This window comes from Gallinula chloropus (genome assembly GCF_964237585.1).
Source record: "Gallinula chloropus genome assembly, chromosome: 7".
Lineage (NCBI taxonomy): Eukaryota > Metazoa > Chordata > Aves > Gruiformes > Rallidae > Gallinula > Gallinula chloropus.
This window is the reverse complement of record NC_140092.1, coordinates 17,081,480-17,100,097: the sequence shown is the minus strand read 5'-3', so window position 1 is coordinate 17,100,097 and position 18,618 is coordinate 17,081,480. Positions and strand designations below refer to the sequence as shown.

The 18,618-nt window shown below is 37.0% G+C and overlaps 1 protein-coding gene across 1 annotated transcript in view; it reads left to right on the top strand.

Moving 5' to 3' along the window:
• Positions 1 to 18,618, top strand: part of FRYL (FRY like transcription coactivator) — a gene marked incomplete at its 5' end in the record, with an annotated part of 94,051 nt that overhangs the window by 28,188 nt on the left and 47,245 nt on the right. The window contains 20 exons of the mRNA XM_084266690.1: positions 484 to 570; positions 1,214 to 1,385; positions 2,077 to 2,209; positions 2,448 to 2,555; positions 3,867 to 4,104; positions 4,724 to 4,909; positions 5,001 to 5,087; positions 5,897 to 6,165; positions 6,584 to 6,779; positions 7,713 to 7,837; positions 9,779 to 9,836; positions 10,831 to 10,922; positions 12,575 to 12,747; positions 13,172 to 13,332; positions 13,861 to 13,971; positions 14,883 to 15,037; positions 15,244 to 15,343; positions 16,500 to 16,668; positions 17,338 to 17,597; positions 18,465 to 18,605. Coding sequence (XP_084122816.1) covers positions 484 to 570; positions 1,214 to 1,385; positions 2,077 to 2,209; positions 2,448 to 2,555; positions 3,867 to 4,104; positions 4,724 to 4,909; positions 5,001 to 5,087; positions 5,897 to 6,165; positions 6,584 to 6,779; positions 7,713 to 7,837; positions 9,779 to 9,836; positions 10,831 to 10,922; positions 12,575 to 12,747; positions 13,172 to 13,332; positions 13,861 to 13,971; positions 14,883 to 15,037; positions 15,244 to 15,343; positions 16,500 to 16,668; positions 17,338 to 17,597; positions 18,465 to 18,605 — 3,021 coding nt within the window. The remainder of the gene's footprint in view (positions 1 to 483; positions 571 to 1,213; positions 1,386 to 2,076; positions 2,210 to 2,447; positions 2,556 to 3,866; positions 4,105 to 4,723; positions 4,910 to 5,000; positions 5,088 to 5,896; positions 6,166 to 6,583; positions 6,780 to 7,712; positions 7,838 to 9,778; positions 9,837 to 10,830; positions 10,923 to 12,574; positions 12,748 to 13,171; positions 13,333 to 13,860; positions 13,972 to 14,882; positions 15,038 to 15,243; positions 15,344 to 16,499; positions 16,669 to 17,337; positions 17,598 to 18,464; positions 18,606 to 18,618) is intronic.

Genomic DNA, 18,618 nt, shown 5'->3' with positions numbered 1-18,618 from the left:
TGTGCCAGTAACAACATGCAAGATACGATCTCACACGATAAACTCTCATTCATCTATAACCTTATAGATTAGAGACATGCTTTCCTGTCTTACAGATGGCTTATCCATGCTTCAGCTTCCCAACTTATTTTCTTCTGGTCATACAGGGATGAGGCAGGACATGCAACCCTTCGCTGTTTATCGTATTTGTTACCTAAGGCTCCTCAGTTGCCCAGAACAGTTCAGCTCACTTGTAGAAATCTGAGCAGAATTCGCTGGGAATTTTTTCAGGAGGAACAGTTCAATGATGTCAGGGGATGAGCTATGTTGAATTGTACTATGTTATAAAAAGAAAATTAAGTCATAAGAATAAATAGGAACAAAATGAATATTTTTTTAAATTTTGTTTTAAGACATGATACCCAGCACCTCTGTGAAGCCAAGAAATGAGCTATGTGTATTAACAGAAAAGAGGCGATCATATGAATCTGTTTTCCTTTATAGGAACGTTTGGATTTTGCAATGAAAGAAATAATATTTGATCTTCTTAGCGTTGGAAAATCACCTAAAACCTTCACTATTAATCCAGAGGTAAGAGAAGCTCATCACTTGTGTGCAGTGAGAATAGGGCATCAGGGGATTCTTTTTTGGGAAACTGGTTAACTGTTACTGAGCTGTGATGAAATACCTGAAGGGGTGTTCTGGGAAAGCAGAAGTGATTGTAGTCATCCCCAGTTGCTGTTCTGTTTCTGGTGAGTAAGTCAGCAGCTGTGCTACAGTTGAGACTCATTCCAACAGTAATTTCAATGTGCGTGAATCTTTGTTACAGTTTAACTGTGAAGCCTTTTTTCAGAGAAGCTGTACCTAGCCCTCCTGGTTGAAAACTAACAGATGAGACATTTAAGCGATGTCTGCCTTCAGTGTGTTGCTCTTGAAATTCACATTAAGTCCTCCAGTGCTCTGTACTATAAAATAGTTGGTATATTAGCCTGTGTCAAGTCAGTTACCTGGAATCACAGTAGGGGGGAGGCACTGAAGGCTTAAACTTCTATTCTTGTTGCTTTCATTACCCTCATAGGTAACATTGAAATAATGCCTGTCCTTCTGGAACTGTACTGCTGACTGTTTAAAGGGGAGGAAAACTGTGATTTGTGTTTCCCTCACCAATATTACTTTGATGTTGTAATTCCTTCTGTTTTCTTGTTCCCTTTTTCTTTCCTTTCTGCTATCAAAGAGGATGAATATCGGCCTCAGAGTCTTCCTTGTCATAGCAGATAGCTTGCAGCAGAAAGATGGTGAACCACCAATGCCAACAACAGGAGTTGTTCTTCCCTCAGGAAATACTCTGCGCGTGAAGAAAATTTTTCTTAACAAAACGCTGACAGATGAAGAAGCAAAAGTTATAGGTATGTTTTACGCTTTGTAATTTGGCTTTCCAGTACATGTGTATACATTCTCAGTTCTTCTTTGGCAGTACATGTGTATAACTTCATTTCTGTATTTATTTCCTTAGTAAGAATCTAATGATAGTCTGCTTTAACAAAATTGCTTTGATTCTTTAGAGTGGGCTGCTAGAAAATACTGACCTTCTGGTGCCTGAGACCAAATCTGTGACTTTTAAGAAAGTGTTTTGCACTGCCAAATTAGCACAAAAAAGCCTGAGTGCAATTGGTGGATAGCATTGCATTTTCTATTCTCTTGCTGTTACTCTAGAATGTCCCAGTCGTCCTACAGCTGGATTAAGACAGGTTTTGCCCCTGTGCTCTGTTGATCTTTTGTGGATAAGGTAGTTGTCTCTAAAGGACTGTTTCAATATGTAAAATTTAAACTAGAAGTAAAATGCTCAGAAGTGAGAAAACAGAAAAGCAATTAGCGGTTTCTTTCTTATGTTCTTTCTGAAAGAAACCCCTACTCTCACATAATACCTCCTACTACTCAGTTAATGTGCCTTTCTTAAATTTCTTAACGTATGTGTTTCATGACATCTTTTGTACAAGAAGTAGTTTGTCTTAAGCTGAATAAGTGGCAAAAATTTTAATAAAATGAAAATTAAATGAGAACAATGAAAGAGGTAACAGGAACTCTTTGGCTTCTCAGGAATGTCTGTGTACTACCCTCAAGTCAGAAAAGCCCTAGACAGCATTCTTAGGCATCTGGACAAAGAAGTTGGAAGGCCCATGTGCATGACTAGTGTGCAGATGTCCAATAAGGAACCTGAAGACATGATTACGTATGTACTGAATGACAGTATCTTCACTGTTATGTCATGCTGCTTTCATGCTGTGGTGTTGCAGATGCCATCATTAATGCAGTACAATTCTTGGCTTTTTTCGTGACTATTAAATAAATTCTCATTTCATTCATTAATGCTAAAAAATATAGTTACCGCCTCTAAAAATTGAAACTATTTGTGGTGTACTGAAGTGGATTTTCTTCTTGTTTTGTTGGTTATAAACTGTTTTTTGTAGGGGTGAGAGAAAACCTAAGATAGATTTGTTCAGAACTTGTATTGCTGCTATCCCAAGACTGATTCCAGATGGCATGAGCAGGACTGACCTCATTGAACTGCTTGCAAGGTAAGGGAGATGAAGTTCTGCTCTCAATGAATGTTCTCTTTTAAACTCTGTATGTAGAAGAGTTACAGTGCACTGTGTAGAGTGAGAACACTGCATAGAGAATCTCTGCTTCCTTCTGCACGCTAATCATGCCTGTCTTCTGCAGTTGGTCAGGTGTTACTGGCCAGAATACCCAGTAAGGTAGGCTATGGTAAATTTATCCTAAGATCTGCACTTATTTTTAGAGAAAATTTTTGGAGAAATAGGGATTTATTTCTGTTGCTTTGGGTTTTTTTTAAACTTGTCCTATGTTTTTATTGCTACTATCATATTTTTTTCACACCACCACCCCCCTTCTTTCTTGCTTTCTGTGTTTTTCTTTCCTATTACTAATACTGTAAATCATTAGAAGGCGTTCTTGTTTGTCATTACCAAAATGTGATACACAGACTTACAGGAAACTAATCCTGTTTCCTTTTTGATCCAACACTACCCATATGCTTCCCTCTCTTATTTCAGTTCAAATTGAATGTGCCTTATCAGTACTGATAAGTAGCTGAGACAACTGGGCAGCCAGGTGTTTGCAGGTGGCTAACCTGAGCATTCAGGGAGGGTCTGTGGCTGTGGTACACGCAGACAGTCTTTACATGGTACTGAAGTGATAAGTCTTCCTCTTTTTAATTTTTTATTTTTAATAGAATAGTGGCCTTGGTACAGAAATACAGAATAGCTTTTTAGCTTTGAAATTATAAATTCATTTGCTTGTAAGGTGTTGAATTATGTTTATACACAGTTAGTAATCGTGAGAAAATAAAATTTTTCTAACACTTTTTCTTCAATGTCAAAACCCCCCATAAGGCATTAAATACTAAGCATTTATACAGTCCTGGATCAATTTCTTCTACCCTAGCAGGTGGAGACGTATTGTTAAGTGTATATATACAAAGGGGTTTTGGGGGGATTTTTTTCTCATATCCAAAGTACAGCCATTTTATCTGCAAAAATAATTGGTTCTTTTCAATTTTAATTCGGCAAAAATAACCTGCATGCTTCACAGGGTGCCTGCCTACAGAGCCTGAGGTGATTGCTCAGATGGATGCAAAGATGTGCCTGCCTGTATGAAAGGCATGACCACTCCTCTTGAGAAGTTTTCTGAGGTCTCGCGTTATGTTGCAAGTAGCCAGTTTCAGATGCAGTCGGTGCAGAAGGTGCATCCCTGTTGGAAGCGTTCTACACTGTACAGTAAAGAAGGAAGGGTTAAACTTGGATTTATAAAGGCTGGTTAGGAGTATGCCAGTTTAAGTTATGATACCACTGTTTTTTTCCAAACAGGCTGACAATTCACATGGATGAAGAACTCCGTGCCTTGGCTTTCAATACTCTCCAAGCATTGATGCTTGATTTTCCAGACTGGCGGGAAGATGTTCTTTCAGGATTTGTGTATTTTATTGTGCGTGAAGTGACCGACGTCCACCCAACACTTCTTGACAATGCAGTAAAAATGTTAGTGCAGCTCATAAATCAGTGGAAACAAGCAGCCCAAATGCACAATAAAAACCAAGAATCTCAGGTATTTCTAAATAATGTCCTTTAACGTTAGAATGTGGTTTGAATCTGCATGGGATTTTATTAGTGGCCTTTATTACTTTTGTTAAGTAATAAAAATTCTGCTTACTTTCTTGCAGTGCTTGAAGATTGTTGGACCTATTGTTTTAAATTGGCGTTTTTGCCAAAAAAAAAGAGCTTAATATTATTAAGTATTCCCTAAACACTAATTCATTGCGACATTTTTGCTTACATCTACAGTCACGATGTGTAACTGGAAATATATTAAGTAGGAGTGGTTAAACAGTAGCACTAGAAAGAAAGCACCTTTTTTAAACAAATACAAAGGGTTCAAAGAATTTTATACAGTCCTATATGTAACAGTCTTAAGTATTTATTTTTAATTTTGCCTTCCCTGCATCATTCTCATGAGAAAATGAAATAAGAAAGGCTTTCTTGTGATATTTATTTGGACTGAATTCAGAGAAATAACTGCTACTTCACCATTCTTATAATGCAAAATGTGACTAACAGACAAACAAGATCCAAACACCTGATGATTAATGCTACCATTGCCAGTAATGGAACTGTAGCTTGGTTGTGTTTACTTTTTTTTAACTTAACTTCTGCAATCTTTTTCTTAGCGTGGTGTATCCAATGGGGCTGCCCATTCCCTTCCTCTGGAGAGGACCCTTTATTCCAGTGTGTTTCACGTGGTGGAAGGCTTTGCTTTGGTCATCCTTTGCAGCACAAGGCCTGCCACCAGGAGATTAGCCGTCAGTGTTCTCAGAGAAATAAGGGCTTTGTTCACACTTTTAGAAATTTCTAAGGTAAGAGCCTGTTCTTGTGACTACTTAATTAAACTGATTTTCAGTTAACTTTCTTCAAGCTTTTTATGCTTTGGGGGTTTATGTTTTGTAGAGTGATGATGAGCTGGCTATAGATGTAATGGACAGGCTAAGTGCTACTATCCTGGAGAGTTTCATACATCTCACCGGGGCTGACCAGGTAGGAGGGTTTATGTTAAATTGGATGCAAGATGATATGATTCTGCAAAACTATCCCAAATAAATTAGATATATTTTAAATGATGTTATCAGTATGTTCCTGCTAAGTTTATCAGCAATTATCACCTTAAAGCAAAGAAACCAAAACAGACAAAAAAAGCACTTCAGAAAAACTTGGAGGATGTTGTGAGGCTGACACTGCCATTATAAGCTCTCTGATCACTAGTGTGTCATTTTTACCACCATACACACACAGACAGCTATAGCTGTATCTCTTTTTTCTCATCATGCTCATAGATTGCAATTTCTTTGAAGTAAAGATCACTGCCCTTTTTCTGCAGCAACACAGTGTCTAACGGTTGGTGTGTCCTTTATCCCTAATGAAAGCTGTAAGGAACTATCAGTCAGTAACAACTGAATTCCATATTTATATGTTTATCATCAACTTTTAGTTATCAAGGAAAAGCCCTTCTGGTTTTAAGGTTAGGAAACAAGTTGGAATTCAGTAACAAAGCTTTCAGAGTCTGGAATCTTTTGAAAGATCTAAGTCACCATGAGTATAAAAGGGCCTTTTTCTAGAATTTACTATTTCCTGATATCCTGTTCCTTCCCAAGCAGCACCTTTAGATAAATGTTTACATTAGGACCTTCTGTAAAAAACAAAAAAACCCCAACACATAAATTACATGTTCTGTGTATTCCAAATGAGGTTTTTGCACTGATACTTTACTAGATATTTAGCAATGAAGAGAGATATTTAATATACATGGATATTAAATATTGCCTTGTTCTCTTTTTTTTTATGCACAGACTACTTTACTGTACTGTCCCAGTTCAATAGATTTGCAAACTCTGGCTGATTGGAATTCTTCTCCAATCAGCCACCAGTTTGATGTGGTCAGTCCATCACATATATGGATATTTGCACATGTGACTCAAGGACAAGACCCATGGATTATAAGCCTCTCAAGTTTTATGAAGCAGGAAAATCTTCCAAAACATTGCCCAACAGCTGTAAGCTATGCTTGGACGTTTGCTTATACCAGACTCCAACTGCTGTCTCCGCAAGTGGATATAAAGTAAGTTAATTCCTAAAGTAAATACACTATGTTATATTGATATTCTTTCAAGATTTATCATCATTGCAATGTAATTGTATTTCAGTGAAGTGACATATGCACTGTTAATATTTTCTGTGGGTTTATTTTGGCTTTATGTAACAGAAAATCAAAGCAGTTCCACCTGGAAAAAAAAAGTCTCCTGCTGTAAAGATTAATTCGTGGCTCTGTCCACATGATAGTTCAACAGATTTGACTATAAAAGCATACATTATTGATGTACAGGTCTATTCTGAATAATTCATTCAGAGTTTACTGTGTTAACAGTTTTGGAAGCAATGGCATATACATAACTGGTAAAATAAATTTAGTAGGAAAACAAAGGGAAACCTGGTAAGCTTTATTTACTATCCTGAGATGTTTTGTTTTCTTTTAATAGCAGCCCTGTCAATGCAAAGAAAGTGAATACTACTACAAGCAGTGACTCCTATATTGGACTCTGGAGAAACTACCTGATTCTTTGCTGCAGTGCAGCATCTTCTTCAAACTCCTCCACCTCCACAGGCTCTGTGAGATGTTCCCCTCCTGAGACGCTGGCGTCTACTCCTGACAGTGGTTATAGCGTTGATTCAAGAGTAGGTGGTTCTAATCCTTACTGGAAATAACTCTACTTGTTATTGGAAGTAGAAATACCTGAGGCTTATAGTAACTATCACAGTTCTTTGAAACTAATGTAATTTATACTAAAACATGTTTTTAGATACATTTTTATTTCATTTGTTAGGATAGCGTTTCTGTTTGCTTCTCCCAGTATGAGCTGTGGAGGCTTTACTGCTTATGTTTTTTTAACATGGAATCTAATCATGTCATGGAAATATTAATCCAATCACAAAATCTTCTGTAGCAGCACCAAGGGGTTTTTGCTGTCAGTAGACTTCTGCAATTCTGAGCAAATAGCCTCTCACTTCAGTGGCTGAAGCAGTGATCTATTCAGGCATGATGTATCTTGTTACGCTTTTCTTAACCACAGATTTCTGTCTGCCTTGCTTCCTATCACCTGCAGTTTGGTTGTGGGGTTTTGTTTGTTTAGTTTTGGGGGTGTTTTGCTGTTCCTTTCCTGCTTTTTGATGTATCCTTTCTGGCATGTAGAAGGTACAGTAGAGGTGTAGGTAACTCATGGACTATGCAGCAGCTTTTTGGCAGGAAGAGCCTGTTCCACTTGTTTGTTGTTACCAAGATCCTTTCCCTAAATCTGAGAAACTGTAGACTGAAAGCTTTTGGAGTCTAAGGAGTTGGACACCAGAAGTCTGCTTCGTCTCTCTAAGGAGGGCAAATACTAAAGGTGCAAAGCATCTGCTTATTGTGCTGAGCCATTCATTGTCATTTGACAATTAAAATTCCATTATAGAAGGAATGGAGAAGTAGTTAATACTGCTTTACTATTTCAGAAAGTCTTTTTCCTTGTCAAAGATCAAAAATTTCATTTTGACTTGCTGATGTTTTAATGTCAGCACCACCTGATTGATTGGTAACTACTTGATTCTGTTTTCTTCTGGTTCTCTTTTTAGATCATTGGCATTCCATCCCCTTCCTCCCTCTTTAAGCTCATAGTTCCAATGATGCGCTCTGAGAGCATGGAAATTACAGAATCCCTTGTGCTGGGACTTGGCAGGACCAACCCAGGAGCTTTTAGGTAACTGGTGTTTTATCTGTTTTTATGCTATTTGATTGCAGAGCTGGGGAGTTGAAGCTCAGGGAAAAAATGTTTAGAGGTTTGCTTTTTTCTTTTAATAGTTTTAAAACAGCTGTGAAAACTGGATACCATTGTCTTTTGTAGCTTTCAGTGGTATGATAAAATTATTTCAACCCCTTTTAAGCTTTATTAGAGAGACATGTAGAGTACATGTCTACATAAGGAGAAAGAAGTTAGTTGAAACAATGAACCTTTTACTCATGTTAAAGGCATGAAAGGACAGGCTGTGAGCTGTATGTTGGAGATTGGTGATAACTGTGTTATAAAAAGAGACTTTTGGATCAAATTAAAAAAAAATTAGCGGTGACAACTGTTTCCTCACTAATGCTGAAGCTTCTGAAATTCATGGTGTGTCCCTTCCCTTGTGCCACATTTTTCCCCCCACGAGCAAGTGCCTGTAACTTATAACCTTTCTCACATATACCGATGACAAGTCTGCATGGATTAGTTTGGGTGCTGGTAGCTGTGACCTACTGTAGCAGCATTAAATCTGTGCCCAATCACTTGTGTCAAATTAATTTTATACATCATGTTCAACATATTTGGACTCAGCTCATAATCCAAAACTTCTGGTTACTCTAGTATGACAAGTCTTTATATAAATGTTGAATTCAAAGTGGTCTATCTAGCCATCATAGCATTCCTGCCAGAATTGAAATTTACTTTCCTTCAGATCCTCATGTACTGTACTTGCAGTGTGTAGTACACATCCACTGAAGTGAAAATGCCAGGAAGCACAATGCTGGCTCTATGCCAGGACGCCATGAGTTTTAATGTGCATCTCGATGCCGCTGTCCTCAGCTGAAAGCTCTCTCTTTATGGAGGACAGGTGAAGAGGGAGAACATAGGAGGAGAAGCAAACTTTCTGGGAAGGCCCGTGATCATCAGATGTTCTCTGACAGCAGCCAGCTTCTTATTAGATAGTTATGAAGTTGTACCATGCTGTAGCAACCAGCTCTGCTTCTGCAGAAGAAACAGTGATCAGTAACACTCCTGGTTTTCAGTGAGATGATGCTTCTCTCCAACCTTGTGTGTCCCATATTATGCCACAAGAGAAACCAAAAATGTATTTGCAACCATACTACCAAGTCCTCAATTACAGCATTCTGTTCTACTCTTTTGATTATCTTCTAATTGCATATTGTATCTGACTTCACTCTCCTAATGAGAGTAAAGCATGATTTCGTCTCATGACCCTGAAGATCTCCTGAACAGTTTAAATCATGTGTCACACTCCAACAAATCTAAAGTGGAGGGTGTTACTATGTTAACAAATATTCAGGTAAACCAAATATGTTTTTACCTTAATACTTTGTCTGCATAGATCCATACTATTGATCTTCCCCTTTTCTTGGCTGCTCTTGGAAGTCGTAAGAGTCTTGATTTGGCAAAAGGAATTGAGTAGTAATAAAGACTGTGGAGCTTCAGAACAAATTGGGAATGTAACCACATCATCAAATCATGCTGATTTCTGTTTTTCATAGAGACTAGTCATTACTGGCCTTCGAGAAACCATTCCTATTAAAAGCTAAATGCATCATGACAACTGAAGGAGCATTGTGTGATAAGCTGCCAACTTTTTTTTTGTCCTAATAGTACCTGTTTGCACCACAAGGCTTTTTCAAACCCTGAATATGAAAATAAATTAAAAGTATCTTTGGCAGAAATACCTCATAATACTTGGTAAATGCCTTTAAATAAGGAAAATATCTTTCTAGGAAACATTTCTTTTAAATGTTGATTTATTTCAGAAAATCTACAGGTACAGAAGAAAAATTTGAGGGTGTTATATTGTAACACCAGTTGCTGTGGAACATGTTTCTGTTGAGATGTGAATTTAATGGTTGTGTTTATCATCTTAATTCTTGTATTTTAATTCAGGGAACTAATAGAAGAATTACATCCTATAATTAAGGAAGCACTTGAAAGAAGGCCAGAGGTAATTAGATATTTTCCACTATATTCAGTACACAGTTTTAACTATCTTCTCACAAGTAATGGTAATGTTACTTATGGTCTTCTAATTTCTGCATCTAAAAATTATCAGTATACCAGACAAAAAAAGTAGTAGCTCTCCTTTCTAAGAATTGTGAGGTGTTTGCATGAGAAAAGCTCTGTGTTTGTTTTGAGCTCTGCATTATTCCTGTGTTAAAGACACACATTATTTCAAGTGACAAAAAAGTTAGTCACCTTTTCCACATTCTCTTAATTCCTTTTACCTAAGGATAGTTTTACACAGTTTTCAGTTCTTTGTATCATTGGTAACATACCCACAATTAGTAGAACCTAAGATACAGAGTTGAGTTCTAAGGTCTGCCGCTTTGGATTTTTTTTAAATGAAAAAGGCTGTGCAAGCTCACCTGACTGACACCTATGACTAAAATTTTCTGATGGAGAGCATGTTTTACAGCAGGCTTTAGAAGCCTCAATAGGTATTCACAGAAATAATAATTTCTATAAACATAAATTCAGAGGTGATTACTCAGCATTTTTTGTGGTAACTGTCATACTTTCATTAGTAATAGATTTGTAATTAAGTACAGACAGTAGGAAAAAATCACACCTGTTTCAGAACGTTACTGGCCTGTACTGTGTTTAGTCGGCATTGCATGCAAATATATAGAAAGATTGGCATTTACACTTCAGTTCAACTTATAAACAGTTGCACTTTGTGACAGGATACTGATGATATTTTGATGATAAACATAATAGCAAACCTAGTATATCTCAGAGTTTCACCATGGAAAGATTTTGTTCACTGTCTGGTCTGTTGAAATTGCGAGCAATTTTGGTAACTCATCCTAAAAGGTTGGCACCCCTGATAATTGATGGTAGTCGTAGTACAGATGTAAGAATGCTTTTGCATGCCATGCTGGTTTTATATTTAGTTTTTCCTCTGCTTCATTTAATTTTGTGTTTCCTGTGTTGGACAGAACATGAAACGGCGCAGGCGTCGAGATATTTTACGAGTACAACTAGTACGAATATTTGAACTGTTGGCAGATGCTGGTGTCATTAGTCACAGGTAGGGGCAGCACTATGACATGGTATTGTTTATGCTTCTGAATTATGTTGCTAGGTTTTATTATGACCTGGTATAGTAAGCATGCAGAATTGTTAGTGGGTTTTAGTGAAACACTAAATAAATAGACATGGCTTTATAAAACTTGGAATTTTGCTGGCTTTCTAATCTCTCCCTCCCCTATGCTTTTTGTCACCATGGTCTCTGTTTTATTTGAAATACAACTGTTCCCCAGGACATTGCTTTGAACAGGCAGTGTGTCATGTTCCTTTTCACTGGTGTGTGCTCAAAGCATTGCACCCGTTATGCAAATCAGAAAAAGTCATGTTACAGCTATCGGTCTGGAATTCTTCCTTACCTGCAGCCATGGTGCTAGTAGGTGTGTCCTATGCCAAGATGGTGACTTTTCTTTATTATTGGACCATTTCCTTTCTGAGGGAGGCAGAGTGTTAACTGGGTTTGTTTTTTTCCTTTAGCTTACCCTACTTGTGTAAGCTACACTTTGAAAGAAGACTTAAAATTCTGACATATGTTTAACATGTCTCCTACAATTTATTTTTTTTCTGTGCAGGTGAAATCGAGCGAGTAGGCTGGGAGATGGCTAGGTTAGCTGCTCCCATTCTGCTAGACAATAATACTTAAACATATCTGTCAATGGTAGCAGTATAATCAGTGTGAAATTCTCAGTCTTTAAGCAGGCTATTACAGTATATTTCAGAATGTTGCAACAGAATCATTGCAGAAAAGCCTTTCCTGTTTTTGTAATGCTGATTTTTCAGAGTCCAGACACCTTCCCTTCTTATCTTTAAAGGTACTCACAGGTGTTTAATTAGCATATGTAAAATAGCTTCTAACGACAGTCTGCACACTGAAACTTTGTCAGCTTTTCTCTCTGAGGCCATTCTGACTGTGATCATGGAATCATAGGGGTTGGAAGGGACCTCGAGAGATCATGGTGTCCAAACCGATGGAAGTTAGCTGCCAATTCAGGGCTACCATAAGGCTCCTCATCTTTTGTGTGCAAGGCATGCTTTTCAGATGCCTTGACTACAAGTGTGGAAAAATGGTGGAGCAAGGGAATCGCCTTTCTAACAGTTGTTCTTTGAAGGAGATCAGGTTTGAATCACGTGCCATCTTAAGTCCTTATTAAGTTTCATACTGATGTCTAGTCGGTTACTAAAACAGTGAAGACAGGAAATGGATATATGAAATTATTAAATTACTTTAATCTTCTAATAGTCAGTAGAGCGTCATGAAGTACTGAATATCTTGACTGACTCCCAAAAATCAGTATATAATATACATATATAACATACATGTATGTGTATAGTCGAGGAGGAGTAATTATTTTTTCTGGTTTACAAATTGCATGGGGTTTTTTTATTACTATTTTTAACATTTGTCCCCAGTATTAACCTAGTTCTGTGCAAGGATGAGTGACTTATGATAGTGAGTCTTGATTATTAATTTACTTTCCCAGGAGATTATTATTTAACACTAAAATAGAAGCTGGGTAAAGAAATGACTTTGAATTAAGTATTTGCAGTGATGATGTTACAGGGTTTTTTTAAAGGGAAAAAAAAATAAGGATTGCTTTCAAAAATTGTTGTATGTATTTATCATACTATTTGATTTTATTAAATTTTGTTTTTAAGTGCAAGTGGTGGCCTTGATAATGAAACACATTCCCTCAACAACACTTTGCTTGAGTATGTTGATCTCACGAGACAACTCTTAGAAGCGGAAAATGAAAAGGATTCCGACACATTGAAAGATATCCGATGCCATTTTAGTGCCTTAGTGGCAAATATCATTCAAAATGTTCCAGGTATGTAAAAATCAGAACAAAACCATCTAAACAAAAACTAATCAAACAGAATATCCACTTTTTCTCTGAAGTTTCAGAATATTTTCATTAAAATAATTTATGCCTTCAATTATTAATATAAATTTAACAGCATTACTTTTTAAGAAGGCTTTTTGGTACCCTTGGAAACGTTGTTGGTAATTTTCTTACTTAGCAAAAGTCTTGTTGTTGGCAGTGCATTTGCATTTTCTAGACTAATAAATATCTTGTATGCTGGTGGCATTAAAGAGGACAACAGTAAACCTTCATCTAGCTTTTAGGATCTTGAAATAATGTGTCTGTATTTTGATTTTTTTCCTTTAATGTTCATTGTTTGGGTCTGTTTCTGTTTTATGTGCTTCATTTTAAAGAATGAGGAGTGTGTCTAACTGAGCTTCTCTTACAGTGCACCAGAGAAGAAGTGTCTTTCCACAGCAGAGTCTACGCCACAGTCTGTTTATGTTATTCAGTCACTGGGCAGGTCCTTTCAGTATCATGTTCACTCCCCTGGACAGATACAGCGATAGGAACATGCGAATAAACAGACACCAATACTGTGCATTAAAGGTATTTATACTTTCTGAACTTTAATTTTCATTGTGGACTTTTCTAATGTAAATTTAAAAAACATTAACATCTGGGGGTTTTCGATGTGGTTTTCACATCCTTGATGCCATTCATGATGTAGTTCTTTTTCTCTTCTACCTATATGAGTAATCATGGCAGTTCAGCTTTTTCTGTATTGTAAAGTGTTGCACTTACTATGGGAATTTCTTGAAATGACTACTAAATGTTCACTTTTCAGGACTTCACTTCCCTTAGTTGCCTAAGGAGAAGGGCTTCTGTCTAAAAATATGTTAATAATCAGGCTGACCTACTGACTTTTACATATGTCAGCATTTCAGCATTGACAGTTCCTTGTATTTGAGAGTTGAGAAAATTGTGATTTGATGACATCTTGAGTAAGATGTTAAACTTTTTTTTTTTATTAGCCTTGGTTTCTTTTCTTAACCGAGTAGAAGTTAGTTTTCTGATATTTTAATGGACCTCCTGTATCTGCATTATTAAAATGTGTTTTTCAATTGCTTTCTAAAGGCAATGTCTGCTGTACTGTGTTGTGGCCCTGTGGCAGATAACGTCGGGCTCTCATCTGATGGCTATTTATACAAATGGCTGGATAATATTTTGGATTCACAAGATAAAAAGGTAATACAGGCAGTGTCAATGTTGGTTTGCAACTATCAGCCCTTTCAACATAGGCTTTAATGAGTTTTCTGGTCAGATTGGCCTAAATGCTTTAGAGTGGCTTAAACTCAAAACTGTTGCAGTTGGTCATATCTTTGCACTCTCTCTAATATGTGTATTCACCCTGTTGAGGAAGGCAGTCCCTAAACATGGTCAAGGAGCAGACAAAACAGAATGGAAGAGGAAAGGACAAGGAGTGAAACATTGTGTATTGCTTATGGTTACAAGTAGGCCTTTTAAAAATTTAAAGGAGATGAGATTTTGAACATGAACTCCATGAGGGTGTAGAGTCCATTTGAGGGTCCTGTGGAGTTAAAAAGACAGAACTTTATGTCTATACAGCAAGGCAAGCTTTAGATTTAAAAGGTAGACTCTCCACTGCACTAATACGATCACTACATAAAAACACAGCTCCACTGGGCTACTTTGATTGAAGAGAACATGCAAGTCTTCACATAGCTCTATCTCTCATATCCCTTTGGAATTTCTGCATGTGTAAGTGCTTTTCTGTATCTGATGCTTTCAGGTCAGTGTTCAGCTTGTAGTAAGGCAAATGAAAAAAGTGAGTAGCTCAAGGTAGCCTTGGAACTGAGGGGAAAAAATGTCACTAGTTACCTAGTTATTTGCTTCAACAATTTATGACGCTATGTGCAAGTTGAACATTAAACAGTTTGATAGCATTACCTGTTGTTATTTTTACCTCTGGTCTCATTGGTTTTAGATGGAACAAATTCTGTGTATTGCAGGCCTGGTTTTGAGTGGGGTTTTTTTGTTTTGTTCACCTTTTTTAATGAAACGCTTTATGCCAATTTTGCAAGTTGTTTCCTCTTTATGTATTTATAAGTATATATTGGTTCTTTTCTGGGACACAGGTTCACCAGCTGGGCTGTGAGGCAGTCATGCTGCTCTTGGAACTCAACCCTGACCAGAGTAACCTCATGTACTGGGCCGTAGACCGGTGTTACACAGGTTCCAAGCGGGTAGCAGCTGGCTGTTTTAAAGCCATAGCCAACGTGTTCCAGAACAGGTACAACAGTGGTTTTGAAAACTTCAAACTTTCATTTTCCAAGCGTGCTTTCATATAGAGCTGGTTTTTTTCCCCTCCCCCAAAGAGAAAAGATCACCCCGTTTGTGTGTATGTGTTGCTAGAGAAACTTTTCAAAACATTATGTTATCTTATATCCCCTTTAAATTAAACTTCTACTTATTTTGCACCTTGTCATTTTTCTCTAGGGATTACCAGTGTGACACAGTGACCCTCCTGAATCTGATACTATTTAAAGCAGCTGATTCTTCTAGGGCTATCTACGAAGTTGCTATGCAACTATTACAGGTTTGTAAGCTAATTTTCATTATTTGTTTAAAAATAATTTTAAAATAGAAAGTGTCCCTGTGCATTAAAAAAAAAATCCTGGTGTTATTTGATTGTCTCTTCAGTAATGAAATAAAGTGTATATGTTGATTTTTTTTTTTTCTCTTAGTACATAGTTAGGCCAGATCCTTACCTGGCACAAATAAACTTCAGTAGAATGGTGTCAGTTTTCATGAATTAAGCACTGCAGACTTGTATTTTCATAATACCTGCTTTTTCAAGAGGCAAAACCTAAATCAAGATTCTTTTGGCTTGGCTCTGAAACAGAGCAGTATATAGCTCAGTTTGTTCAAAAGCACCATAGAGAGAGGTGTATTGTTTCCTGTCCCTTTCCTCTGCTGGGGCAGCAGCCAGTTTTCCGATTTTTGCATTTAATACCAAACATTTTTTCATCCCTTCTGTGTGGAGAGATGGTAGTGAAAATCTTGTTAGCTGTTTGATTTACTTTTGTATCTTCCTTTCCAAGGTTGTTCAGGGGTAGGCTTAATCCTACAGGCAGCATTAGTGTTGAAAAATAAATAAATAGATCTGTGCTGCACATGGCTCAGACCACAAGTCTTGGAGGTTTCTTCCAAAGGTTTCCATTGTCAGGTAAATTCAACAGTAAAGTCCCTAATGAAGTCACACACCCCTGCTGATATATCAGCACTCACAGAGCACTCCATTTCAGCGCCATATTCTTCTCAAGTGAACACCACTGCTTACAATCAGACAAAACTGACTTGTAAAGTATCAAACTGCTTTAGCTTCCTGCTGTATCTCTGCCATGTCACAAATTGCATTGCTCCTATCCATGTCTCATAGATGAGCAGAAATTGGTCCTGTTTGGAAATACAAGTGCCCAGTGGTATTTCACATTTTGTTATACATATTCCATGCAGTGTTTTGTGAAAGCATATTTCTGAAATTCATTGCTTGGAAACTAATCAAGTGGAGAGGGAGGCTTAGCTAGTCTTCTGTGACATTATGACAGTGTCAGTGAATACCATAGATGTATGGAGTTCTGCATAGGTAGAAAACATTAAGAGTAGAGATGTGAATTTAAAAGGTGACTTTATCTGAAGATTTCCACTGTAGCTCTGTACTTAGCTTCAGATTCTGAACATTACTGTTGCAGATCTTGGAACCAAAGATGTTCCGTTATGCTCACAAACTGGAAGTTCAGCGGACGGATGGGGTTTTGGGTCAGCCTTCACCTTTACCGCATCTGTATTCTGTGTCGTATTACCAGCTGTCAGAAGAATTAGCAAGAACATACCCTGAACTAACCCTTGCTATCTTCTCAGGTATGGCTTTAAGACAAAACAGAAAACTTCATCTGTTCAAAAGCATTGTACAAAATGTGTAATTCTTACTTTTAATACTTAATTTACGTGTAATTCACTAGAATTAGGGCAGCAAGATATCATAACGAATGGAGAAAACAAAATTTACTGAGTGACAATTTTTGTTCACTTGTATTTGAAATATATTCAAGAGGAAACAGTATTAATCAAACATAGTTTTTCTGACTAGTAGCGATGAAAAATCATGTTAGGAATTATTCTTGTCTTGCTTGCTTTCTTACTGTAGATTGCTCAAAAATATTACTCCAGAGCATTTTAAAACAATTTCAGATGAGTATCTTCTCATCTCATTTTAATAAACCTTCCAGGACCAATAGGAGGGAAAAAAAAAATTAAGTGCTTTTTTTTTGCCAAAGTAGGTATGTTTTTACATGCTCTAGGTTTTCAGTGCCCTCCTGCAATTAGAGGAATATGTGTATGTGCTGTTTGTCAGACTGTGGACTTGATCATTATGAAATGGCTCTAGTCAGCTTAACAAGAAAAATTATGACTGTATCAACATTATGTTGTATAAGTAGGGTCTCCTGGCTCATGCTGGTTGTTGTTATTACCAAAAGAATTCTCAGTATTGATTTGCCATTCATGTTTGGACTTAATTTTGAATGACAGAAGTAAGTCAGAGAATCCAGACGGCTCACCCAGCTGGGAGACAGGTGATGCTGCACTATCTGCTGCCATGGATGAACAACATTGAGTTGGTAGACTTGAAACCTTTGCCAACCATTCGTCGGCAAGATGAAGATGAAGATGATTCTTTGAAGGACAGGGAAATAATGGTGAACAGTAGACGATGGCTACGAGGAGAAGGCTGGGGGTCGCCACAGGCTACAGCTATGGTGCTGAACAATCTGCTGTATATGACTGCAAAGGTAAAACTGATTATTTAAGTGCTTTGTCTTCTTGTGGTTAGGGTGTGAGAAAATACTGTTCAGAGATACTGTGTGACCAACTTCCAAGAGTTACGTTCTATATTTCTTGAGTTACTTTTGTGAACCTAAATTATACCATATGATTTTAAGGTATTACCAGTAATATGTGATACAAATGTTACAGTAATTGTTATTTATAGTAACAGTATATAACTCTTGTTGTGCAATATAAATGCTTTGCTGGATAGATAATACAAAGATGACAATATACCTGTGATCTCAAAGTGACATTTTGGAACAGATCTTGTTGCCAGAGGCTGATAGTCCCTCCTCCTTCCAACAGAGAAAAAGTATCAGTCACATGCAGTGCCTCTGCCAATTCTTGGTATCTTTGAATCCTAAATTTTAAGCTGCAGATTAAAAACTCTTGGCAGCCTGTGGTCCATGGAATTTTATTCATGATTGTCAGCAACTGTGAGAGTGGGTGTCCACTAAATTCAGTTAACTTTTCTTTAGATAGCTTTTTAATTTACATATAGGTAAACATATAGAAATAAATGAACATATAAATATTTTTATATTTATATAATGTAGAAAATTATGTACTATATAATGTATAATATGTACAATTGTATTTAGAGATATCTTAATGTATTTATAGATATAAATGAAAACAGTTATTTCCAGGATGTGTTCATAAAATTGAATATAACTACAAGATTAATTCTGGAATGTCAAAAAGGCAATAGTTTCTTACAGGTTTTATGTCTTTTTCTAAAGCCTGTCCCATTTGGTCAATACAGCTCACTTTCCAGTAGAAATCATTGCATTTGAGTTTTCAGGAGAGATATTTATTTTGTTTTCTAGTATGGTGATGAAGTGGCTTGGTCAGAGATAGAAAATGTCTGGACTACTTTGGCAGACAGCTGGCCAAAGAATCTGAAAATAATTTTGCACTTCTTGATCAGCATCTGTGGAGTGAACAGTGAACCCAGCCTTTTGCCTTATGTGAGTATGTGAT